The sequence below is a fragment of the Haliaeetus albicilla genome, chromosome 10, assembly GCF_947461875.1.
Source record: "Haliaeetus albicilla chromosome 10, bHalAlb1.1, whole genome shotgun sequence".
Classification (NCBI taxonomy): Eukaryota; Metazoa; Chordata; class Aves; order Accipitriformes; family Accipitridae; genus Haliaeetus; species Haliaeetus albicilla.
The window spans coordinates 42,402,916-42,428,362 of record NC_091492.1 but is presented as its reverse complement, the minus strand read 5'-3'; the positions used below and the strand labels follow the sequence as shown (position 1 = coordinate 42,428,362).

At 52.6% G+C, this 25,447-nt stretch overlaps 1 protein-coding gene across 2 annotated transcripts in view; it reads left to right on the top strand.

Moving 5' to 3' along the window:
* The window catches only part of NOS1 (nitric oxide synthase 1), a 54,080-nt gene extending 34,550 nt beyond the window's left edge, over positions 1 to 19,530 (top strand). For both annotated transcript variants that reach the window (XM_069795337.1, XM_069795338.1), the window contains 17 exons: positions 759 to 844; positions 3,739 to 3,883; positions 4,325 to 4,429; positions 4,856 to 4,914; positions 8,145 to 8,261; positions 8,427 to 8,601; positions 9,016 to 9,154; positions 9,940 to 10,018; positions 10,552 to 10,745; positions 11,382 to 11,551; positions 11,807 to 12,017; positions 12,763 to 12,850; positions 13,147 to 13,268; positions 13,840 to 13,988; positions 14,615 to 14,809; positions 15,791 to 15,909; positions 16,911 to 19,530. In XM_069795337.1, coding sequence (XP_069651438.1) covers positions 759 to 844; positions 3,739 to 3,883; positions 4,325 to 4,429; positions 4,856 to 4,914; positions 8,145 to 8,261; positions 8,427 to 8,601; positions 9,016 to 9,154; positions 9,940 to 10,018; positions 10,552 to 10,745; positions 11,382 to 11,551; positions 11,807 to 12,017; positions 12,763 to 12,850; positions 13,147 to 13,268; positions 13,840 to 13,988; positions 14,615 to 14,809; positions 15,791 to 15,909; positions 16,911 to 16,926 — 2,169 coding nt within the window. In that variant the 3' untranslated portion in view covers positions 16,927 to 19,530. The remainder of the gene's footprint in view (positions 1 to 758; positions 845 to 3,738; positions 3,884 to 4,324; positions 4,430 to 4,855; positions 4,915 to 8,144; positions 8,262 to 8,426; positions 8,602 to 9,015; positions 9,155 to 9,939; positions 10,019 to 10,551; positions 10,746 to 11,381; positions 11,552 to 11,806; positions 12,018 to 12,762; positions 12,851 to 13,146; positions 13,269 to 13,839; positions 13,989 to 14,614; positions 14,810 to 15,790; positions 15,910 to 16,910) is intronic.
* The last annotated feature ends 5,917 nt before the right edge of the window (positions 19,531 to 25,447 follow it).

Below are 25,447 nucleotides of genomic sequence, written 5' to 3'. Positions count from 1 at the left end.
TGGCTCTTGCCAGCTTGGGGATCTAACAATTTGATGGGGAGCTCCTGCCCAGCAGGCCAAGCAGTGGGCTGAAATGCTGGTGCTGGATTATTTAACACTTCAGATTGTGGGAAAAAGGGCCCCAAGCAAACACGCCCTCATTAGCCAACCATCCCTGCTCCGGTGGTTTTCACACAATGTGACCTTTAGTCAAGAGCCCTTAAGGAACAATCACAAAACAGGAGCAGTCTGTTCATTTCTGTAACCTACCCACCAGGAACCCCGATGGTTCCTGGCCCTGATTTTAGACAGCCACCTCCAAGGGCACTGAATTAGCTTCTGTGCTTTTGTTCCTTGCTTCAGCTGCCTCCCCTCCCCAAAGGGCCTCTTAGGAAAAAAAAATCGAAAAATGTGGGCTGGGGAGGGGGAAGGATATGTTTCCACTGCCTCTCCCCTTCGGGCATTGCCTGCCTTCTTTTTGCTTGTGGCCTATTAAAGCTCATCTCAGAGGTGAGAAGGCATTTGGCCAGGTGCTGTTACAAGCCAGCAAAGTTTTATTACATCGCAATTTTTCTGTGCGTACTCCATTGCCCAGCTGCTCCACGAAACCCATGGGGCTCCAAGGATCAGGGACCTATACAGGAGATTGAGAGCTGTGAAGAGGCCAGCTAGTCCTCCCCTTCGTGACTAGAGGAATTCAACGCTCAGTGCTGCGGGTACAGTATTTCTCAAAGCTCTGAGTACTGCCCATCAGCTGCTGCTGCTTTTCTCTCTCCTAGCCGGACCCCTGGAACACCCACGTCTGGAAAGGGGTCAATGGGACACCTACCAAGAAGAGGGCCATTGGCTTTAAGAAGTTAGCAAAGTAAGTACCGGTGGGTTCTAAAAAGCCCTGGAGTGTTTGGGGCCAGTCCTGGTTTTGGGCAGCTCTACTTGCTGTGCTGTTTGATAGTGCTAGCCTATGGTTGTATGCAAATGGATGGGTTGTGAGCCTGGATCTCAGGCCACTGGAGGCTTTAGCTGCCAAGAGGGACATTTGGAGAAACAGGCAGTCCTTTGAACACCCCATTAGACCACCAAAAGGTATGTGACCAGGTGAATACCAGATGTTGCATATAGTCTCTTCTCCCAAGCTGGTTCATTCTCCAGTAAGGTGGTCTTCAATGCTCAGGAATGGCTTTCTCACTTCTTGCGGTTATGCTGCCTCTTTCTCCTTTCGCAGCCTCCTGGGGCAGAGAGATCACCCATCACTGTTCAGGGCCAGCAAGATGAAACTCCTGCAAATATTTCTCTTTTTCTCACTGACTCTTCAGCTATTTGAGGAGCACTTGTCTCCAGTGGGTGCCTAAACCTCCGAACACCCACATTGCAAGGAGGGGGGAGACAGGAATGAGGAATCTCCCTACAAGTAGCCGATGGATCAGGGCCGAGCTGAGATTTGCACTTTATGGCCAGCTGACCCCTAGTAATGGGCCACACGAGTCCCTCTCCCCTGCCAAAGCTCCTAGTCAGCAGGGGCGTAGGAATGAAGTGTAATTTGGAGCCGTTGGCTGATCCTGGCCCAAATGCCTCCCCCGTGGGCCATTGGCAGAGAGGTGCTTGTAGGAGCTGCTGGCTTGGCAGCAGCCGGGTCTGCCCCGGTATCTGTGGCCAGGCTGCCAGGTGGCCTTGTGCTGTTCACAGCATCTCCCCACGCTTCAGTTTCCCCGAGTCCCTACTATCAGTTTGTTCCCACTCTTCAGCTGTCACCTTCTGTAAGCTATTTTCCACGGTGCATCCATAAACATGATCAGCAGCTGATGAATGTGCTGCTTAGGCTGACACTGGTGCCTGGGTCTGGGCTACAGCCCGGGGCTGGTGGAGAGCACAGGAAGATTAATTGAGCCATTGAATTAGAAGAAACAATGCTTTTATTTGTGTGTGTGCCATTGATAAATGATTTTATAAAAATGTGAGCGTGGCAGGTAATTTTAAAAAAAATAATCTCCATTGTTCCCGATGTAGGGCAGAGGAATTATTTTTGTAATTCACCATTAATCCTGCCTGGATCTGAGCTAATCAGCTGAACAAGTGGCGGACCGAGCCCAGCAGTCCTTGGCACTGGTTGCAGCATGATCTTGATGCCTGTTCAGACAGGCTGTGCTGGTTCTGGCCAATTCAGAGCGTTCAAACCTGCAGACCCTGCCGGTCCTGACCCTCCCTTGGGGCCACTGTAAGCCCTGGGGACAGCGGACACCATCATCCTGGGAAAGCAAAGGGGCAACTTGAATAGGCAGAACCCTGCTGAGGAGTGATTGCATAGCAGCAAATATAAATGTTCCTGAGGCTGACTTTGATATGGAGGGGAGCTGCCTGGAGGAGGCAGGACATACCAGCCTGGTGGGATTTCTACCTCTTCTTTCCCCCCCCCCCCCCCTTTTTTTTCCCCCAAGTAATTTTCCAAACCTAGAGCATTTCTTCCCTTCTGGGCAGGAGGGGCAGGGGGAATCTGGGCTTCTCTTATCCTGCCAGTGGAACCAGTCCAGCTGCAATCTCCGTTCCCCATAGCTCATCTGAAGGGGATGCAAGAGTCCTGCTGAACTTGATCACCCCAGGGCAGGGTCTGATCACTCTGCTGAAGTGAATCAAGTAGCCCTTATTCTTGCAAAGGCCACAGAGATGCTCTGTGCTCTCTCTGCCCCCCTAAAACTGCCCCTTCCCTATTGCAACAGCCCAGGCTAAATCCAGCCCTGCCTTTCTGGTGGCCCCATTTAAGGTCTTGGCGGTGCATTTAGAAAAGGCGAAGATATTCTGCACTTAGCAAAAATAATGTTGATATGATTATCAATGGCCCTAAAATAACAAACTTGCCACACCAGGCTCGGTGCCCCACTATGCATCCCAAAGCTGGCTCATGACAGCCTCCCTTGTCCCCCATCACTGATGCCAACCCAGACAGCAGCGCTAGCAGAGACAGGGACCCAGCGTTTCAAGCTCTGCGTCACCTTGGCCAGGATTAGAGGGGCCGGTGACCTCTCAGGGCCCCTCTGCCCTGCTGTCAGAGCTGAGCCAGTGGGGAAAACTGGAGCAAATGCATCCAGTCATGATTGCAGCCATGGGAGGCAGCTGGCTAGACACAGCCCTGCAAACACTCAAATAAATGTGCAACCTCTCAGCCTCAGGAGGGCTGCTCCTCTGAGTAAAGTTCATAGCGTCGCTGGAGTGCAAATCAAAGGGACTGCAGACAGCTTCGTCTGACCTCAGTGTCTCGGGGCTTTGTGTGTGATGTGTGGAGCCCAGGCACTTCTGCTCGGCTAGGACACCTCCTGCAGAAAGGCAGCCAGGTAGGATTTAAAGACATGAAGAGATGGAGAAGCCACTGTTCCTCCTATAGCTTGGGCTCTGGTTGGCCTCCAGTTTTTTCTTTGGGGTTATCTGGTCACTGCTTTCAGCGATTGCTGCCCCTGATTCTTCCTCTGTTTCTCTGTCCCTGCAGAAAGAGCAATTCCACACTTGGTTTAGCATTTTCCTCCCTATACCCATTCAGGTGCTTCAGCCCTGTCTTCAAGCCCCCCATCTAGCCTTCCTCTCCGACAAGCCAAGACAGACAGACTCTTCCATAGCCTCCCTGTTTGGCATATAACAACAACAACAAAGTGATGCTGCAGTTTTTAAGGCAGGCTGTTCATTTAATAATAAATAAAATGGTGTGAATAGTCTGAGCTAGGGGCACCAACAAGGAAAGAAGCTCTCTTACCGGGATTTTTTCTTGCTTCCTAGAGCTGTGAAGTTCTCAGCCAAGCTGATGGGACAGGCCATGGCCAAGAGGGTCAAAGCAACCATCCTGTACGCCACTGAAACAGGGAAGTCACAGGTCTATGCAAAAACTCTGTGTGAAATCTTCAAGCACGCTTTCGATGCCAAGGTATTGTACCAGCTCCCAGCCGCCGCGAGATTACGTGCGCATCTGGGTGGCCCAAGGAAATACGTGGCTGTTGGAAAATACATGGCTCAATGCATGTGGAGCTTCCCAGCTGCCCAAGGTCTTCAGCAGCTCCCAGGATATGCCCTTGTGGGTCTGGATTGAAGCCTGCACAGGAATTTTTCCAGCTAATTCCCAGCTAATACTCCTGCAGGCATTGTAGCATACCTATGCCTACTGCCTCTCAGGTGGTAGCCCCATGGTTTGTCCACGTCCCTTGAGGCTCTTGTTCTCATCCTCCCTGTGTGGAGATCTCTGCTAGTGCACTGGCACGGAGTCAGCAAGGATATGCTGCTCCCATCCCCAGGGGGACTGGGGTCCATCCCAGGAGACTGGCTGGTGGTAGATCTCCCCACCAAAGGCTAACATCTCTATCGCTCCCAGGTGATGTCCATGGATGAGTATGACATTGTGCACCTAGAGCATGAAACCATGGTCCTGGTGGTCACAAGCACCTTTGGCAACGGAGACCCACCTGAGAATGGAGAGGTAGGACGGAGCGCAGGGATGGGTGACTGCAGCAGGGATGTGAGCAGGGGAACGGGGAGAAGCGTCCTCTTTCTGCTCAGCCTGAGCTGGAATGGCCCAAACCAGGTGTGGGTGCTGTGTGATACCTGGTGCTGTGCCTGCCTGCCTCCAGCCTGCTCTGAAATAGGGATATCTACTTATTCTCTGCTGTGAGACAAGTAACTAATCTGTTGCTAAATTCCTGCTGTACAACTGATGTCAGTGTCACACAAAAGGTGCCAGCCCCTTGGCTGGGCAGCTACGACCTCGTCCAGCCCCGTACAACAGCCTTGCAGGCTGCTGGGAACACCAAGCAGAGAGCAGAGCCACAGCCCGGGTTTTGGTCACGGCTTTGTTTCCTGCAGAGACTGGCAAAACTGATGGCCTTTTTTTATTTCTTCTTTGTAGAAATTTGGCTGTGCATTAATGGAGATGAAGAATCCCAACTCCAACCTGGAGGAGAGGAAGTAAGAGCACCCCAAACCCCTCCCTTCCCACTCAAAACCCCAGCAAGCAGGCAGCCCCGCAGCCAGGACAGCCTGCTTCTCTGCTTCCCTCCTCTCCGAAGGGAGTGTGAAATCCTCACGCAGGTTTCAAGTTTGCAAATGTCCAAGGGATGGGATGTGCCTGGAGAACCAGGGGATGGAGCAGGTGGAGGTCCCAGGGAGGACAAAAGCACCAAGCCAGGCATGCCTGTGGACCCCAGCTTGTAGTTACCTGGGCTGGCATTTTAAAGCTTCCCTCTTCAACTGTAAGAGGCAGGCATTTATGAAAAAAAAACCCAAAGAAAAGCAAAAATTACTCCCAAATCTGAGAGCTGAGGCTGTCCAGGAGACTCCAAAATAGTAAGACTTGGAGGTAGAAGGGAGTTCCCAGCTATGTGGATGTAGGTGGGGGAGGCCTTGAGAACCAAATTTAACTTCTTGCATCGTGTGAAAATATTTCTCAGGAAAATAAGAGCTGTTATAAATTCTGGCTGTGATGTTTCTAACAGCGAGTCTGGAACCGGTAGCTTGGAGACAGGCTCTGGGTTTTTAGAAAATCCCCCATCACTGGAAGATGAGCCTTGAGCATCTCGGTGCATGTCCCAGAGGCTTGGAAGTGAGGGCAGCTGGCAAAGTGTTAATCTTTTGGGGCCTCCTCTTATTTTAGCTATTAGGTACAATATATTTCACTTAAGTGGGACACTGCTCTGCTCTGGAGTCTTTCCTCAGTCAACACAGCGATGCTTGCAACTGGCAAAAGGCTGTTCCTTAATTAAGGAAGAATTAGCACTGGCCGTTGGTACAGTGCAATTTAACTGCCTGACTTTCTGCTTGAGCAGTGCAGAGCAGTGCCGGTGGGACTGCAGAACGGTGACAAACCCTGCCGGGCAGGGCAGGGACCAATTTGTACTTCTCTGCTGCTGGCGACGCAGCAGCCCCGATGTGGTCTCCTCGCAGTGCAGCCAAGTCATCTGATGGATCCCCGCAGGGCTCATGAGCCAAAAACCCATTAGGTTTCTAATGGCCTCGTGCCTTAATGGAGACAGCTGACAAAATGGGACGTGCAGGCTGCCCTGGAGGTGTCTGGATGGAGAAGGGGCATTTTGCATGTGGTTCTCACCCCAAGGATCTTCACTTTTTGGGGCTGTGCTGGCGAAACATTGGGCTGGGTGCGGAGGTGTCACCCACAGCAAGCCAGGCAGATTTGAGGAGGACAAAAGCACCTGAGCTTGGTGCTGGCTGTCCCAGTCACCTCTAAATGTAATTTAAGGGACTGGCAGGAGTTTCTAAGAGCCAGGACAGCCTGTGGCTTGGTTATCTGACAGCAAAAGTAGTCAGAGTGCTGGAAACAGCAACCTGCGAGGACAGATCAAAAGGGTGAGAGCTATTTTATCTGGAGAAGAGGAGACAGAAATGTAGTGTGGTAGCAGACTTCACATACAGAAAAGGTGACTGTGGAAGTGGAGGGAATAAATTATTCCCCATGGCCCCCCCGGGACAGGCCAAGAGGTCATGGCTCTGGATGGTAGGAAGAGATCATAGACTCATCAAATCACAGAATGGTTTGGGTTGGAAAGGACCTTAAAGATCATCTAGTTCCAACCCCCTGCCATGGGCCAGGACACCTTCCACCAGACCAGGTTGCTCAAAGCCCCATCCAACCTGGCCTTGAACACTGCCAGGGATGGGGCATCCACAACCTCTCCGGGCAACCTGCTCCAGTGCCTCACCACCCTCACAGGGAAGAACTTCCTTACATCTAATCTAAATCTACTTTCTTTCAGTTTAAAGCCATCACCCCTTGTCCTATCACTACATGCCTTTGTAAAAAGTCCCTTTCCAGCTTTCTTTAGGTACTGGAAGGCTGCTATAAGGTCTCCCTGGAGCCTTCTCTTCTCCAGGCTGAACAACCCCAACTCTCTCAGCCTGTCCTCATAGGAGAGGTGCTCCAGCCCCCTGATCATCTTTGTGGCCCTCCTCTGGACCTGCTCCAACAGGTCCATGTCTTTCTTATGTTGGGGGCCCCAGAGCTGAAGGCAGTACTGCAGGTGGGGTCTCAGGAGAGCAGAGTAGAGGGGGAGAATCCCCTCCCTTGACCTGCTGGTCACGCTTCTTGTGATGCAGCCCAGGATACGGTTGGCTTTCTGGGCTGCAAGCGCACACTGCCGGGTCACGTTGAGCTTCTCGTCAACCAACACCCCCAAGTCCTTCTCCTCAGGGCCGCTCTCAATCCATTCTCTGCCCATCCTGTATTTGTGCTGGGGATTGCCCTGACCCATGTGCAGGACCAAGCATGACATATTCATTTCACAAGGACCTATTCATTTCAGCAAAAACTGCCGGTGGCCTGACCTTGGGCCCAGCACCCAATTGGGAAATTTGGGCTTCACGCCCATCTAAACCAGTGGGCTGTGCTGCCCTGCCTTCACCACATAACCCGGGGTGAGGACACGGCCCAGGGACAGCAGAGAAAGAAGTGGGTCCGTCCAGATGGAGTGAAGCAGAAAAGTGTGAGAGGTCTGGGCAGAAAGGAGGAGGCTCTGGAGCAGAGATGAGGCACAGGGCTCCTCGACCCTGGCAGTTATTTTGCTCAGGGGTTGTCTCCTGTGCGTGGTGTGCCGGGTGCAGGAGGTCTGCTGTGACTCATCCACACACTACTGCTTCATTGCTCTGGCAGTATATTTAGAAACTCTTGTGTAGAGCAATTTTTGAAGATGGTTCAATTCAGAAATACTTCTGCTGTTGTCAGATTTTTTTTCTTCACTCCCCTTCCCCCTCCTCATCCCCTCTGCTCTCACTCCTTTTTTTTTTTACTTCCTATGAATGAAAAAACCTTCAGAATATCTGTTCATATACCCAACCTTATGTGCACCCAGGGAAGGACAGGTAAAGCCAAAGGTCCTGTCAGCTCTGCACCACTGGGGACAATGTGGTGGCCAACACTGGGTCAACCCACTGGGAGTTACTGGGGGACCTCATGGAGCAGACCAGGTCCAGCTGGGGGGATGCAACATATGGGCTGCTATGGCTTAACCCCGGGAGGTTAAGCCACCGCTCTAGCCACTGATCATGGTGCCTGCTCCTGAAATATTGAGCCCTGAGCTCTGGTTTGGTCTCGTCCACAATCTGGTCCTCTCTGAGCACACAGCCCAGCGGGAACCACATGCACATTTGTCGCCACTGTTAATACTTGATGCTGTTGCTGTTCACAGGAGCTACAAGGTACGGTTCAACAGCGTCTCCTCTTACTCGGATGCACGGAAATCCTCCAGCGATGGCCCTGACTCCAGGGACAACTTTGAAAGCACGGGGCCCCTGGCTAATGTCAGGTAAATAGGACAGGGTGGGAGGCAGCAATTTCTTGCTGCAGAAGGGACAGAGCAGAAGCTGGTGCTGCACAGAGTCCCTGTTTCCTACGGCACCTCTTTCTTTCCTAAAACGTGATGTATTTTTGCAATGTGCAGAACCCTCCATGCTCCTCCACCTCTCCGCAGGTTCTCCGTGTTTGGGCTGGGGTCGCGTGCCTACCCCCATTTCTGCGCCTTTGCCCGGGCGGTGGACACCCTCCTGGAGGAGTTGGGTGGAGAGAGGATCCTCCGCATGGGAGAAGGGGATGAGCTCTGTGGCCAAGAGGAGTCCTTCAGGACCTGGGCCAAGAAGGTCTTCAAGGTAACCCGCTTCCCTTGTGCTCCAAGAAGGAGGGGGGGGGGAAAGACACAGGGACAGAGCAAAGCTGCCGGTTAGAGCTGGATCGAAACCCAGCATCTCCTTCCCTACACTGGGACACCCGGCCATCACCCTGGCCCACAATAAAAAGGCTGTCCATATTTTGGTGGAGCTGACGCTCTGGTTTGTGCTGACTGCCAAAGGGTGAGCACTGTGTTGAACTCCTGCATTATCCCAGATGCCTGGGGAAGGAGGGCACCACGAGCCATGCCCATGGCCACTGGTACAGCCCTAGACCATTGGGGGCTCCTTCTCCATGTGTTGGCTGAGGTGGGGTGGGACAAGGGGGGTCACGGGGCTTGGTCAGCAAGCCCGGGGGCAGCGGGAAGATGCCTGAGAGCCTGGTGCGTGCTGCAGGCAGCGTGTGACGTGTTCTGCGTGGGCGATGACGTCAACATCGAGAAAGCAAACAACTCCCTCATCAGCAACGACCGGAGCTGGAAGAGGAGCAAGTTTCGCCTGACCTATGTTGCTGAGGCCCCAGAGCTCACACAAGGTACAAAGACGGGGGTCATTCTGGAGGGCTCTGGGCGTGGGGCAGGTGGAGGAGAAGACATAGTGGGCTCAGGTGGGGGCAAAGGGACCAAACCTCCTTACTTGTTCTGTGTTAAACCCCCAGCATTTCAGTCTTGCCTTTCCCCTCCATCCCATGCCCAAGGAGCAGTTTGTGATGGTCTCAGGCCCCTCTGGCTGGTCCCTGTCTGTATCTGTAACAGAGATGTTGGGATACGATCTGATCTCCCTCCTCCTGACCCCATTTTTTGAAGTAAAGAGCTGGAAACCTGGGAGCTTTCCAAACTCGCTTTGTCCAAATGCCGCTCCGCCAAGCGTTGCGGTGCAATGGCAGGTCCAGCCCACCGACACCTGGCCCCTCAGCACGGCTCCTGCAGCTGATGATCTGCCGCACTGGCTTAGCTCTTCTTGAATTCAGGCACTTTGCTACCAGCCAGGTGGTACTGGCAGCAAGAGGTGCATGCCTGCATGTGAGGGCACGTCCCCGCTCCTCGTTCGGGTGCTTTCGGAGCTCTCCTCAGTCACTAACAAAAGGGACATGTGTTTGGTTCTCCTCTGGGGTTTCTGATCCCCCAGGCTCGCTGAAGCTTTGCAGGAGATGGGGGCAGAAGGGTGGTTGAGCCCACAGTCCGCTCGCTGCAGCTGGCATCAGCCAGCTCCTGTCCAAAGGGCTGAACCTGCGGCAGCAGCCAACAGCCCTGCGAAAGCCAGAAGCTGTCTGCCTTGGCCATGCTCTGCTGCGTTGCTTCACTGACTTCTCCTCCACAGGACTGTACAGCATCCACAAAAAACGCGTCTATGCAGCCCGGCTTATCACACGCCAGAACCTGCAGAGCCCAAAGTCCAGGTAGGAGATGCGGCTGTCCTGGGAGTTGAATGCACTCGTGGTGCACCCAAGCATCTGTGCATGCGGTGCTGCAACTATCCGTTGGCCCCTGAATGTCCCATGGATACCGTCTTTGTGCAAATCATCACCAAGGCTGGAAGCCATGCTGAACCTGGTGAAGGGTGGTTCCTGCCTTATACAGTGAAATCTCTGCCACTACATAAATCAGCCTCCTGCCTGTAAGGATGGGAAGATGGGTCGCTGCATTTATGGAGTGGTAGGGTGCAAAGAAAGGATAAAACTGCTGAAGCAAGAGGTTAAACTGTTTTTCCCTTTTAAAAAGTCCCTGAGGGTGAGTCAGTGGCAGGAGGAGGTGGGCACTGCAGTCTCCTTTCTAGCTCCCTGCTGCAACTTTGATGACATGCTCAGCGGGGCACCAGGGCTTGGAGATGCCACCACTGCCCAGGACACCCAGTGGCTCTTGAGGCCAGAGTTCAGTGACTCCCTGAAGGTGTCCCCCAAAACACATCCTGCTTTTTCTCCTTTCTCTGTAGCCGCTTGACGATTTTCCTGCGCCTCCACACCAACGGACACCAGGAACTCCAGTACCTGCCTGGGGACCACTTGGGCGTGTTCCCAGGGAACCACGAAGACTTGGTCAATGCCCTGATCGACAGGCTTGAAGATGCCCCTCCGGCCAACCAGCTGGTGAAGGTGGAGCTCCTGGAGGAGAGGAACACAGCTCTAGGTAACCAGGACCATCTCAGCGTAGAGGTGGCCTCTCTCCTCCTTGCCCATCCCCTATAGCAGTTCTTGTAGCTCCTCGGGGAGGCAGGTGGCCCCCAGGAGAAACCATTTCCCATCTCACTGCTGTGTTTGCCTGGATTGGGAGCACCTCCTTCAACCGTCCTCTGCCCAGAGCCATTGCTCATCTGCACTTGGGATGTAGAGCAAGGGTTTGAAGGGTGAGCAGGACCCTGGGGAAGATATTTCCTTATTCTTCAGAAAAATTAAAGGTGTTTATATTCTCATGGAAAGAGCAATATCTAGGACTGGAAAGAAGAGTTACGAGATCTTGATGGACCATCCCAACACTATATTTCAGGGATAAATCTGATACCCTACTGCCATGCACAGTGTAACAGGAGATGGAAAACTATTAACTCAGAGTGGCGGAGGCTGAAAGTGGTGGAGTATCAGACTCGTATTTGTGCTTATTGTACAGCATCTCATGTGTAGCATGAGAGTATCTCATTGACTCTTCTTTCCAGCTCTTCATCATTCACTGTCTCAGAGCTGATAAGGGGAACGAAAGCAAGAATTTCTCCACCTTGGCTCTTACGCTCAGCTGATGCCATGGTTGTGCTGAATTCCCTCCTGGCAGGTGTCATCAGTAACTGGACAGATGAGAACCGTGTCCCACCATGCACCATCTTCCAGGCTTTTAAGTACTATTTGGACATCACCACCCCTCCCACACCCCTGTTGCTGCAGCAGTTTGCTTTGTTGGCCACCAGTGACAAGGAGAAGAAACGTCTGCAGGTCCTTAGCAAGGTAAAGCCTCAGACCCCAAACCCCAAGGCCCTGGAGACAACCACAGCCCCAGGGCATTTTCATCCCACACTGTGGTTAGGCTGAGTCTCTACCTGTGAACAGCAGGGCTCCTCCTGCCTGCCTTCACTGCCACCCACTGCACCTTTGCCATAGACTCGGTGGGATATCGGTTGAGGCACCTGGCTTGAAAGAGGTTGATGCTGCAGTTGATGCTGCAGCTCTCTCCTCCCTCCCTCCCTCTTTCCCTGGCTGCAGGGCTTGCAGGAGTACGAGGAATGGAAGTGGTCCAAGAACCCCACCGTTGTGGAGGTGCTGGAGGAGTTCCCCTCGGTGCAGATGCCCTCCACGCTGCTGCTCACACAGCTCCCCCTCCTCCAACCCCGCTACTACTCCATCAGTTCCTCCCCAGAGATGTACCCAGGCGAGGTCCACCTCACCGTGGCAGTGGTCTCTTATCGCACGAGAGGTACCATGCTCATGCAGGGCTCAGTGGAGACAGGCTTGGTGTGGAAAGCAGGGAAAAAGCATTAGCACATGGGCAGCACCACAAGGTCTTTGGCAGACAGATGTTGTTTTAAAGCCTTTCTACCTGCTGCAGTGACTAGATTCCTTCAGCCCATGACACTGCTGTCCCATGTTACAGAGAATGGCCATCGATCAAAGGGCAGTGTATTGCAGAGATGCCAGATCTGGGTCAGGTACCAGCTGTGGTGGCTTCAAGATCCATGTAAGATCATCACACCAAAATCCACATTGCCACAACTAGCCAAATTTCTGTACCTGTGCAAGCACTGAGGTGTCCAAGCAGCCCTGGTCATGGTGTAGATGGACACAGCCCCGTCGCCCCTGCAGCAGGCAGGACACAGGGGAAGACACTGGCCGTTCATCTGGAGCTGCCATGGAGGGCTTGTGTCTGGAAGCACCATAGCATGATGCTGCTTCTCCCAAAAAGGACCAAAGAGAAGTTGGGTGCTTCCTAAGTATTGTGGAAGTCCAGCTATCCCAGGGCTGGGTCCTGGGTGATCTTGGGTAGCTCCACAGAGGGATTCGAGTGCCAAACTTCTGCCAAGTTCGTGGGGGATGGATGCAGAGATACTAAAGTTTTCAGTGAGGCGTGTATGTGGGAAATAGCAGGGAGGGTTTCAGACAGGAAAGTAACTGGAGTAGTTGACTGGTGTGCCAAGTACAGACCTCCTTTTCTCCCCTCCTAGATGGAGAAGGACCAATCCACCATGGAGTCTGCTCCTCTTGGCTCAATCGGATACAGACCGATGAAGTAGTGCCCTGTTTTGTAAGAGGGTAAGTGGTCCACACGAGGCAAGGGGTGAAAAAGACGGGGTGAGCCCCCTTGCAGGATGAGCTCTTAGCCCTCGATTCTTCTTTACAAAGCACTAAGGGCGCAGAGAAAACCAGGCTGGATTTGTGAGCAAATGAGTCCCTCTTGGGTGCAATTCTTCTGCACTAAAATGTCACTTTCTGGGATTTCACCTCGTTTTCTACCCCTCCCTCTCTGGGTGGTGTCTCAGCTTGCTGTGGGCAGAGGCGAGGGAGGGAGCATCCTACTTGGGTTTAACTGGTGTCTTCCATGTGTGCAGCGCGCCCGGGTTCCACCTCCCCCAGGATCCCCAGGTGCCCTGTATCCTCATCGGCCCCGGCACCGGCATCGCCCCTTTCCGGAGCTTCTGGCAGCAGCGGCTTTTTGAAATTCAGCACAAAGGTGGGTTGACGCTTGTTCGTCCTGTTTCTCATCTCAAGCAGTGCTCAGGAACCCTGGGCTGGTGGCGTGGGGATGGGGCTCCAGTCTCCTGCCTGGGCTGCCCCAGCAGAGGCAAAGGGCTTCTTGAAGCAGCGGCTGTCCCAACTGCAAGTTTGGAGGCCAGCCCAAACTCCCCAAAACAAATGCCATGAAAATCCTGCTGTAAAACTTTGCGAGTTTTTTATGGCAGTACTATAGTGCTGGCATTGGTTTTTAAAGGCTATTTAATGCAGATTTATGTAAAATATACATTATTCACTGATCATTTAGAGCATTTAGGAAAAAAAAGTTTAATATCTCCCCAAAACCTGGCACAAGCACCCCTGCCATGTGACCCCAGGCCGTGTACTGGCTCAGGCAGTGCATTACCTCCTCCTTGCTGGTTTTTCCTCCCCCCCAGTTTGGCCAGGGAAGGCTCCTGGAAGTCTTCAGCAGCATGCTGGGGCTGCTGGCAGATCTGAAGGGAGGTGGCTTGCAGAAAGGGGGGTATCGGTGGTCCCCAGGCTAACTGCTTGCCCCATCTCTCCCCCAGGTCTGAAGCCTTGTCCTATGGTCCTGGTATTTGGCTGCCGGCAGTCCAAGATCGACCACATTTACAAAGAGGAGACGCTCTTTGCCAAAACCCAAGGTGTCTTCAGAGAGCTGTACACAGCCTACTCCCGGGAACCGGACAAACCAAAGGTGCGTGGTGGGCACTGCTCCGGTCCTGGTGCACAGCCCCGGGCAGCCGTGGCCAGCCAGCACGGTGTGGAGGTGCTGGTTCCTTGGCACAGCCACGGCAGCTCATGCCCTGGAGTGGTCTGGTTGCATAAGTGTGCAGGATCGTGCCCTTCCCAGCGCAGCCCCGTTCCCAGGGCGCACCCCCATCCCTGCACCAGCCTGAATGCGTGCCCACGTCGCTCACGCTTTGCCCTGGGGAGCTGCAACCGTCCTCACCAGGTGGGAGCAGATGGGGAGGGGAAAGGCACGTCTTCCCAAGCAGGTGGGCAAGGAGGGATGTCACCCGGTGGCGTGGCCCAGAGCCAGCGCAAACATCTGGTCCAAATTCCCACCGCTGCCTGAGCAGGCCTGGCAATGAGATATATGGTGAAGGTGTGAAAATGCAAGAGCAAAAAGACGCTTTGCTGCTTTCCCCAACTCTTTTCTATCATCGTGGGTGCTGTGAGGTGCAGGCATGTTCCCCCAAAGACGCATTGCACTGCTGCCTCGAAGGCAGCTGGTGCGCACAAAGCTGGCCGGAGCGTGCAGGTGGATGGGGCTGGGACGCTGTAGTTAATCTCAGCTCCCACCTCCTCCTCCTCCCTCAGAAATACGTGCAGGACGTGTTACAGGAGCAGCTGGCCCAAACCGTGTTCAAAGCACTGAAGGAGCAAGGAGGCCACATCTACGTCTGCGGGGATGTCACCATGGCCGGGGATGTCCTCAAGACCGTTCAGCGCATCGTGAGGCAGCAGGGCCAGCTGTCGGTGGAGGAGGCAGGCGCTTTCATCAGCAAGCTGCGGGTGAGTAGCGTCCGCACCGCGAGACACCATGCAAGCTCCTGCCACGGGCGCTGCACCTGGTGCCTCCTCCTGCAGAACCAGTAGCACCGAGGAGACAGGTGCTGGAGGGGGGGGGGATTGCAGCTCCCACTCACGCTGCCTGCACCCGGGCAAGGTCGGGAGCGTGATCTTCCAAAGCTTTGGGTGCGCGGTGGAAGTCACCTTGCTTTGCAGGAGCTCTGCTCCGGGCTGCAACCCCTTCAGCCCACGCTGGACTCCTGTGATGAGCCTGCTGCTGTGCTGAGCAGTGGTACAAGCTCTTTTGGGCACCCGTGGTAGCCCAGGCAGGGCTTGCTCACCTTGCTTAGCCCCCTCTGTCCCTCCATCACTGCAGCAATCTAACAGGGCAGTTTGTGGGTCCCCCTCCCCAAATCTCCTCTATCTGTGTGGATGATGCCCCTGGACAAACACGTTGCTGCAGACATTGCAGCTGAAGCATAAATGAGCTCAGTTTGGGACACAGGCCCAAGGACAGATGCTTGAACGGCTCTGCTTCTGCCCAGGAGGATAACTCAGCCCGATTCCTATGGGACTGCCCCTTCTGCACCATGTCCCCACACTCCATCCAGGACCTGAGGGAGCCCAGAGACACATTTTTAGCTGGTTTGCAAGCAAAAGCTCTCATACACGGGCTGGCCTGGGGCTGCTTCTCCCCCTGACAGCCAAGCAGTCCCTGGGTTGGCAGCAGTTGACAAGGTCTAATGCACCAAGCAGCTCTGCCACTGCCCCACAGTGTGACCTTGGGAAGGTCATTTCACCTCCCTGCCTGTTCCTGCCCCTCTGTGCTGCTTGCTCCACCAGCTCTTGTGACAGGCCCCGGAATATTTGCTGTGTGTTTGGCACCTACCCACAACACAAGAGCTTTCTGGTGCTGCAGCAACACCAACTGTTTGTAAATACTCTTTTTTTTCCCCACTGCCCCTCTCCCAACCTCTGTTTCAGGATGACAGCCGGTACCACGAGGATATTTTTGGAGTCACCCTGCGTACGTACGAGGTGACTAACCGCCTTAGATCTGAGTCTATTGCATTCATTGAGGAGAGCAAAAAAGATACAGATGAGTGAGTTGACATGTTTATTTTAACCCCTGCAATTGTCTCCCAAGCGCGTGGGTTGTGGGATGGGGAAAGGAGCTTTTACTTTGGCACACATGTGGTCCTTCTTAGCAAAGACTGAAGAAAAGGCATTTGATTTTTGCACTGGAAGGAGAGGCTGCTGCCTGGCAGTCTCTCTGAAATAGCTGTCACCTCACTAGGACAAATCCCCCCTGGCCTTCCCAGCTTATTGCACCCGCCGTACCAATGTGCTCAGACCTGACAGTCCTATCCAAATGGTGATGCAAAGCAAAAGAGTCCTGCCCGCTGCCTGCCACTGCTCCCCTGCCAGCAAGCTGGTGGATGACAGAATGGAAGGTTTGCAGGACCAGTGGCGAGGGGTGGCTCTCCCCAGCTCCAGTGCTGGCTGGGGGGGGGGGCTGGCTGGCTCCAGGGGTGCAGGCAGCAGGTACCCACGGTTGGAGAGGTCTCCAGGCTGCTGCATGCCTGGTTAGGAAAGATCTGGAGACTTTTCTTTCCACTGTCGCAAAAACCAAAAGAAGTAAAAAACCTTGACATTTACTATGTTTGTTTCAGCTCTACCATGTCCTGCCATTTGCTCAGCTCTGTTGTGGTGGGATTTTCCCTGGCTGAGCAGGATTATTTAGGATAAAGGATGGGCAGCTGCCTGCATCTTGCTCCTTGCCCTGGTCCTCGGTAGCCTGGGGTGCAATCCTTTCCCTGCACTCCTGGCTGTGCCAGGTAGCGCCCCGCTGACCCAGAGTGGGTTTCCCAACATCCCTGAGGTTTGGTAGGAATTTTTCTCCAACGCAGCACATACTCTGGGGTCTGCACTGTATACAGAGTGCCTCAGTTTCCCACCTCTAGGTAGGGATAAGGGTTACTTACCTGCCCACCTCACTCAGCTGCAAAGGGCTCTGTAAATTCCTGTCTACAACATGGTCAGGGTGCTCAGATGCTCCCCACTGCTCCCTCTAAGGTCAGCCTTTCTCCCCTTTCCCTTGCAGGGTTTTCTGCTCCTAACTGGACCCTTCGCCCCAAGGGGATGCCAAACCAGTCCCAGCACCTGCTGCCCCCTCCAGCCGGAGGGCACTGGGTTTTGTATTTCACGGACACGGTGGCTCCTTTTCCACGGGGAACTGCCCATGGAAAGCGCTCTGTCTCTCGTCCTGTTGTTGTGTCCTGATGATGATGATGATGATTTTTATTTCCTTTTCTTCCTCTTTCTCTTGCTCTTGTCCGGTGGCCGTTTCTTTTCACCCCCTTTCCCTTCCCTGGATTTCCCCACTGAAGTACGATGGCTTTATAACCTGCAGTGGCTCTTAACAGAACTTCACATTTCTCCTTCTCTCATGAGGGCATTTTGCAGCTGCATGAAATCACCACCTTCGTGATCATCTGCATTTTTGGTGTTTTGGGGGAGAGCAGAGGTGGCAGGGGCTGGGCAATGGCTAGGTCTTGTTGCTTGACCAGAGCTGGGGTTTGTTCCCCCCAGGCTCCTCCCTTCCCCAGCTCTGGGCTTGGCTGAATCCTTGCATTTTCATGGCTTTCCTTTCGACTTGTACAGACCTGGGCATATGCCCGAGGCTGGGGGCAGATGATGTGCAATGCTCTCCTGCCTATGAACTTTGTTCATCCCCAAGCAGCCTGGGTACAAATGTGTCTGTTTCGATCCAAAGGGTGGGGATGGCTCTGATTCACCTGTCATGATTTCTCCTAAGTGGACTCTGTGCTATGTTTGCCTCCTTCTCTGCTCCCTGTTCCCCATGAGCCTCTCCTTTTGCTCAGTCCCCACTTTTGCTGGCATGAAAGTCCTCCCACAGAGGAGCAAGCACTGAACACGCAGGCTGATGTGTATGCTAGGGAAAAACTCACGGCAATGGCTGCTGCTGGGCCAGGCTGTCCTCCAGAAGGCTTTACAGGAGATATGTGATCTGCACCCATGATGCTTGTGGGAGAGATTGAGGGACCGGCTGCATCCCAGAGCTTTGCATGCTGTGAACGTGTGAACCCTCTCCCAGGTGAGACTGGAAAGCTACAAGGATGGGAAAGAAGCGGCTCCAACCCCACCTGCAAGAGGCACCTCCTAGTAACGAAGCCTATTTGGAAGGCAGAACTTGGAGGGTTATGGAGGCTCCTAGTCTTTGGTGAGGATGTGTCGACCGAGGACTCTTGAAAGCCCAGAGAGCATCAGCTCCACCTTAGCGAGCAGTTCTGGGACAGCAAACCCCAGCCACTTCCACAACTTCGGGAGCAGAAAGTGCCAGCATGGAGCGACCTGCCTGCCAAGAGAAATACATGTGGCATCTCGGTGGCAAGCCAGTCCCCTCTGTAGGTTCTGCACCACCTGCCAGCGGCACGAGCTGTCTCTGCCGGGACATCTCATGTGAGAAGGGAGGTGAGATCGGCTGCAAAGATGCTGCGTGATTCTGGGCTCTGACACGCTCACACCTCAGCCCTGCTGCAAAAATCTGGCCCCAAAAGCAATCTGTTAACACGATCACAGAAAGGTATCAGTCCCTTTAAAAGAGAAAAGCTGTCTGCAAGGTAAAGCATGCGTGACCTTGTGTGTCCTTCTTCCTTCTCCTCCCTTCCTCACCCTGAAGAAGGTTTGTCCTCCCTCATTGCCAGGACAAGGACAGCAGGGCACGGTTGCAGCTCTTGCTGGAGGCAGGAATATGGGGTTGACATTTTGAGCTGGTAGATGCTGGTCCTTTCCTCCTGCCCCTGCTCTGCTGTGCATTGATGCTTGTATGGAGCAGAGCACCAAAACCGGCGACAGCAGAGGGTTTGTGCAGGAGCTGCGACAGTGAGCTTGCTTTCAGAGGGCTAAGGTTAGCTGCCCTAAGCCAAAGTCAAAATAAAAAGAGCTGCAAGAGGTCTGCTGTTCTCCCAGCCCATGGTTCAAGCTGTGCTGGCTTCCCTGGCCCCAAGCCGTGCAGTTATTCCCACCCTCAGCCAGGACCTCCTGCCCTTTCCTGCTGCTTGGCTGGCCGCGTCTCCAACTGCTGTGACCATCTTCTGCAGCTTTGACTCCCTGAATGCTTGAAGCAGCTCCAGCTCAAAACCCAAGAGCAAAAGGCCTCCAGGCACTGGGAGAATTTGAGATCCAGGTCTCAAGTTTTGCTGGTCCCACCAGAGCATCTAGCATGGCGTAAAATGCAAAGGAATGCTGCCACGGTGTGGCCAGAGCCGAGCTCGCTGGGCTGGCAGGGCAGTCGGAGCAGGGTTTGGAGCCAGGTACAAGGCCAGGTTTGTGTCACTGCCTGGGGACTTTGTGACCTGAAGGTGAAAGCAGGACAGGGCAGGAAAAAGGGAAGCCCATGGTCCACCTCTGTGGGTTGTGCCCTAATCCCAGGGCAGGCAGTGGAATGGGGGAGCTGGGTCCCTTAGCTGCTGGGATGGGTGAATTTGGGCAGAGGTCCTGTCTGTGGGAGACAACTCCCTGGCCCTACAGCAAGCCTGGCCCTAACCCCCAATCCCATGGCTGCAGAAACAGAGCTAAAGAAAAAAAACCAAACTCATCCCCTTCTTCTGGGAAATTTCATTCTGGCTCTAGACTTTGTGCTCTGGTCTTCCTTTTAGTAGAAGGAGCGATGCAACCTGAAGAGGAGGTAGTGCCCAAAGAAATGCTGGCAATTAGTTTTCTCCTGTCCTGCCTTCTGCCTGTATCGCTACAACATCTCCCATCTGGAAGTCATATTGCTGCTGGAGTCTGTGTCTGAGATGAATTGGCTTGCTTTTCCTGCACCCCAAGTCTTGCCACCTCCATCTCCCCCTTCCACCTGAGCTGCCAGTGAAAACAGCGGGGAAGCGCAGCGGAGAAGGGAACGGGGCTGTGCCTTGCCTTTGGTGGGATCTCCAAAGGGGTCTGTGCTGGGCAGACAGCCAAAGCCGTCTCAAGTTCAACAGGCGTCGGGTAGGTGAGTCCTTCAGAGCCCTTTGGGAGGGAAATGCTGGTTTGAGTCCAGCCTCCCTGTCTGGCCCTGGAGAAGAAACACCGTCCCTGCCGTAAAGGTCCACGAAGTTAATATGTCCCCCAGGGCTCTGAGCTGCCTCTCTGCTCCCTCTGCCTGAGTAGGACCACTCGCTCCTCACAAGCCGCACCACTGGGAATTTTGATTCATTGGTTTTTGTTGCGTCAGTCTCAGACGTCTTAACTTCTCCTTCATCCCCCTCACCTGCAGGGGCTTCGCACTCCCCTCGAGCTTAATTTTCTCCCACAGTGAAGGGGGAAATAAACTTGTGGATCTGCTTTATCATTCCACAAATGCAGCTCTTCCACCAGTTGTCTAGACTCTGCTCGTCTCGGTGTGACATTTCTGATGCGTGGGTGTAGCCACAATATCTCTGGCATGCATAAACGGCAGAGAGCGAGGTGGGGTTTGCTGCAGACCGGTGCCATGAGCTGCTTCGGGGTGTCATGCATGGATGGGTTATGCCTCTTGGGCACTTGGTTCACAAATCTATCACCTCCGGGTACCTGCGGCCCATCCAGGCTCCTGCACAGCTCCACACGGCTCCCGCGGCGAGGGGATACTGGACCTGATGGACACCCAGCCTGATCCAGTGTCCCAGTCCCTCTCCTGGAGGATGTCCACGATCACCACTGCCCATTGTGAGCAGCTTTGCTCCTTTTCACTCCCCAGGTATTAAACATATAGAGGCTCTTCTCTAAACAGGAGATTTGATTTACAAGACACCATGAAGTGGTTTTTTTCACAAAGGTTTTAATCCATAGGTCTTTCAAACATCCACAGAAAGTTATTATATGAACTTGAAAACTCACGGGAAATGGGTCTCTGTTTTCCCAACCTGCTGTGTCCACTAGCAGGGAAAAATAAGTTGTTCATTCAGTGCAAGGGTATCTACTGCCTGTGCTGTTGATGACTTCAGAGGTTTCATCTCCCCAGAAGGACTGCCTGGGAGTTTGTTGTTCTTCTATTTATGAGAGACAGTGGGGAAAAAATGAGATTTCTCTCATCAGGAGTAGACTCACAAAGATGAAACCTCCACGATTGTTGCTGGGTAGGCCTGAGCTCGTTGCACTAGAGGAACCAAGCCAGTCACATCCATACTGGCCAGAGAAATGGGGTTTGAGTTTGGGCTGTCCACACTCTCTGTCCCTGTCCTGTGCCTATGCATCCCCAGGGGCAAGCAGGGGACTCTGGCTCACACTGCTCTGGGAGTGAACAACGTGTCCGTGCACGACCGGCAAACTCGCAGTTGCGTCCTGAGCAAACGTTATTGCACCTATGCAGAAGAGGAGATGGGAAGAGACAGGAGCTGCATGAACCTGTGTCCAGCCTAACTATGATTGCTCCGTTAGTTCCTTTACTGTTAGTACGCGATGCCTCTCACCCCGTCCCAGGCTGCAACCCAGGCTCCCTCTATCACTTCCCTCTGGAGATCCCTCCTTTCTCCTTCTCAGCCCTGTCTGCCCAGCCAAAAGGTGCAGTGAGCTGCTCGGCAAGGGCAGGTCCTGGGAACGGCAATGGACTTACAGTGCCTTGTGCTGGGAAGAGACTATTGCACTGGGATTGCCCTCCCATTCCTGCTCTCTCCGGAGATGCTCCTAGTACACAGAGACTGGGGGCTCAGGGGAACAGGTGACTTCATTTTACAAGTTAAATTCTTGGTGGGCAAATTGCCCCTAGGATAACTGAGAGCAAATTTACAGCCCTGCTCAGCCGTGCCGTGCAATTAGTCTCCCAGTGATGGGGTTTTATAGGGGTATGGAGGTGGTGCAAGGTTAGAATGTGGGTGAAAACTGGACACCACCTTCTGCAAGCACCACAGGTCTGCAAATACCTACCACATCCACGGAGACCGTGTTTTTATTAAGCTGGGGGCAGGGGGGAGAGGGTGTTTGTGCTTGAAGCCTCGTGGACTTGCACCAAGCCCAAGCCAAAGCTGCTGCCTCCCGACTTACGGCCACTGAAGCCATTACAGTCCTCCGATTCATACCTGTGGGGAAGCTGCAGTGAGTTCCCAGCATTTTTTGGAAGGAGAATTTTATGCTCAAAACTAAATTTTGTTCCTGCTTTCACTGGGGACCAGTTCTCAGCTTCAGAATTGCTCTGATAACTTTGCAATTGCTTTGATAGCTCCAGAGAGGAGCGCAGTCCCTTTACAGAACAGATGGAGACACATTTTCAGGACCATTCAACTGCTGTAACTCTGTCTTCGTTATGACAATTTCTTCTGCTATAACAGGAGGAGCAAAATTTGGCCAGTGATGAATGCTCTTGAAAACCGTATTCCTGAACTTTGAAAAAATTAGTCTAGAATCCAAGTCCTCCCAGACACAAAATGCCTTCCACACCCACCGGCTTCAGTGGCATTGGGGATTTCAGCAGCTTGCAGGATCAGGCTTTCACAGCAGCAGCAGCGGCAGCAATTTCATGACGGCAGTATTTTTGCGTGTGTCAATCTGCACTTGCACTTGCCTGCAATGCATGACTCTAGTAATCCATTTGAAATCTACCCTCGACAGGGAGATCTGAGCTCTAGCTTCTTCCATATGGCCGTGTGTATTTAATAGGAAATCAGGGGAGTGGGAAAAAGCTCATGAGATTGCTGCTTTAAAGCACTTGGTTCCAGAAGTAAAACAGACCTTACCAGAGGTCAAAATTGGCTTGATTTTAGCATGGGTACAAGGGCAACTCATGAAATATTTAAGCACTGTAATGCAGATACACCTTTTTCCTGCTGTGCCAGGAATGAAGTAGACTAGAAACTCTTGGCCTCCACCCCTACAGATGTTTGGCTGTGATGGAAGTTTGAGCCATCGAAATCGCAGGAAAAAAAAACAGATTGTGAGTTCATAGCTGAGCAGTTGCAGCTTGTTTAGCAGTGAGAGCGTCTCACTGCGAGGGCTGCTGCTTTCCTGCCTTACTCATCCATGTACCTACCTGGCCAGATTTCAGGGAGGGAGGAGGGAGGAAGCACTTCAAAAGCAAGAAAATCCAACCTGTGAGCCTTGCCCTGAGAATCCCTCATTTAACAGGAGCCTACAGGCCAAGGCTTTGCAGCTACTCCTCATTACCACAGCGGGGAAGTGGGCAAGGCACGAGGGGCTTCTCTTGTATCCACGGGCCAAAGCTTGCAGAAGCTGTTCTGGGGCTGTGGAAGAGCAGGAGTGTGGAGCTGGGCTGCAGGTAGACCCCTGCACGGCCTGACTGCAGTGTTTGCATGCAGCTTTCTGTAGGGCTGGTTCAGAAACCTGCTCGTGAATAACACTGGGCAAAGTATTTTTCTTCCGGAGGCATTCTTAATACTTTAAAATTTTAAAGACTAAATACTGAAAAAAAAATTATCTAAACCAGCAATTGATTTGGGCTTCTTTTTGTTGCTTTGTTTTCATATATTGGTTTTGGGTGGGGAAAGCAAACAAAAAGTATATCAAAATGTTTTGGATTAAATCAAATATATTGTTCCCACAACAATTTCTAATGGAGATTTAAAAATTTTCCAAGGGCAACAAAACTGCCTTAATATGTATTCAACTCCAAGAAGAGACATTAACACCACTTGCTTCTGAGCCTGCTTTTTACTTTTCTCTCTGTGTGATCGTGGCATGGAATCATGTCTTAACAAAATACACTTTGCAGTACTCAACGGGATGTCCAGAAACAGAAGACAGTGTTTCAGAATCTCCCCGTGCCCAGCATTGAAGTGATGGCTTTGAAGCCAATGAAATTCAATGCAAAATTTCTGCTTTGCTAGAATTCTACAAATAGGCAAATGTCCACAATTCCCAAAGTTAAATGTGCTCTGCTGCCTTGAGATGCCTTCAAATAACCCTGGGATCTGTACGCTGAAATGAGCTTGAGAATAGGCTCCCTGGTCTGCAGCAACATGCCCAGCTCTTCTAGAGTGTACACAATTCCCTAGGCAGTAGATGAACAGAGTAAGATGACTTTCAGCTAGGACTCATTGCTTTTTAGATTGCGTGTAGTTAGAAACATGAGTTCTGCCAGCTGCCCAGGGAATTTGATATTCAGTGCCAATTAATTTTTGTAATGGGAACAGGGATTTATTCCCTCGATTCCCTTAGGCACCTTTGAAAAGCGTAAGCCTCAAAGGTTGGTTTGGAATTTTTTTTTTCTGGTGGCCTTTTTCCTGAAAAGCAGTGGTGCCGAGATGAGAAAGGGGACCGGTCTGTGAAGGGTAGCAGCTTTGGGGCAGGCAACTCCCAAACTTCCCATTGCAGAGGTTTTCTAAACTTTCCAGGTGTGGGTAAATTCTGCTCTGCTAGATGGGACTCCAACCTCTCGCTGCTCTCTGGTCCTCCTGCTCCTTCCTCCTTCCCCTCAGCACCTCCTCATGTCACTGTGCCTTCATTTGGTTTATAAAATGATGCCATGATTTAAGACTGGCACATTGTCTTTACTCTCACTTTGCATCCCATAAGACAGGTATGTGTGGAGAGGGGCTTAGCTTATTTTGTAGCTTTTCGTGTGATCCTAAGGTAGGTTTCTTCTGAGGAGTAAAGGGGTGGGGATAGTGGGAGCAGGAATGAGCCAGTGTTGTATTTGATCATACCAGTGCTTTAAGCGGTCAGGAACATGTTTTTCCCCTACCTCTGAGCTCTCAATGCTGCTAAAATCTCTGCCATTCGTACAATGTACTCCAGCCCCCTCTCTCGGACTGACTCTGGCTCTGTTTGCAAGATATCCACACTGTTCTAAAGCATGCACCTCTTTCTGTATAGTTCCAATCTTCTGATTTTATGGAATACTTATGCCTGTTTGCATTACGGTCAAAATAAAAAAGTGAACTAAACTCTAGCAGACCTTGTTCTTCTCTTATAGCTTGAGTTTCAATGCTGAAAGGCCTCTCCTGATATCTTGGCCTTGCTCTGGTTCGCTACCTGTAATGCCGGAGCGCTATAAATAGGATGGTGGCGTCATTCAGCATTATCTATTGATCTGCAAGACAGGAACGCTTTCTTATAAGGCTGCTTGAGTCACAGCATTACATGTTTCACATCATTTATAGCACATCCACTGGGAAAATGCCACAGTCAAGTAAGGAGGGCTGTCTGCGCACAATCCAGGGCAACTTTTAATGCTGGAGCCTCGGGAACACAGCAGCAGTACTCCTAGGAGAACCTGAGAGACCTGGGCAAAAAGAATGGCTGCATGTGGCCAGGTGAATGAGCCAGAAGTACGGGCATGGCTTTTTACATGGGAAGGTAGTGTGCTGTTGCAAGGGGGTAGTAATGTGCCTTTATTTAAACAGATCCCTTCTTAGGGCTCCCTGCAGAGCAGCAGGACACAGATGTGATCAGGGCAGAGAGATCCTAAGTTGTCTGCAAGAAGCAGGCGAGAGGACGAAAGGCATCCATGTGCAGGAGCGAAGGGCTGCTCCCCCGCCAGCGCCAGGCCGGCGTGAGGGGCACGCGGCATACACGGCGGCACTTTTACCTCAGACATCGCTGCAGTTACACCTCAGACGCAGCGGCAGCGTGACCTCGGAGACCACGACGGCGTGACCTCAGACACTGCCGTGGTGTTACCTGAGGCACAGCAGCAGTGTG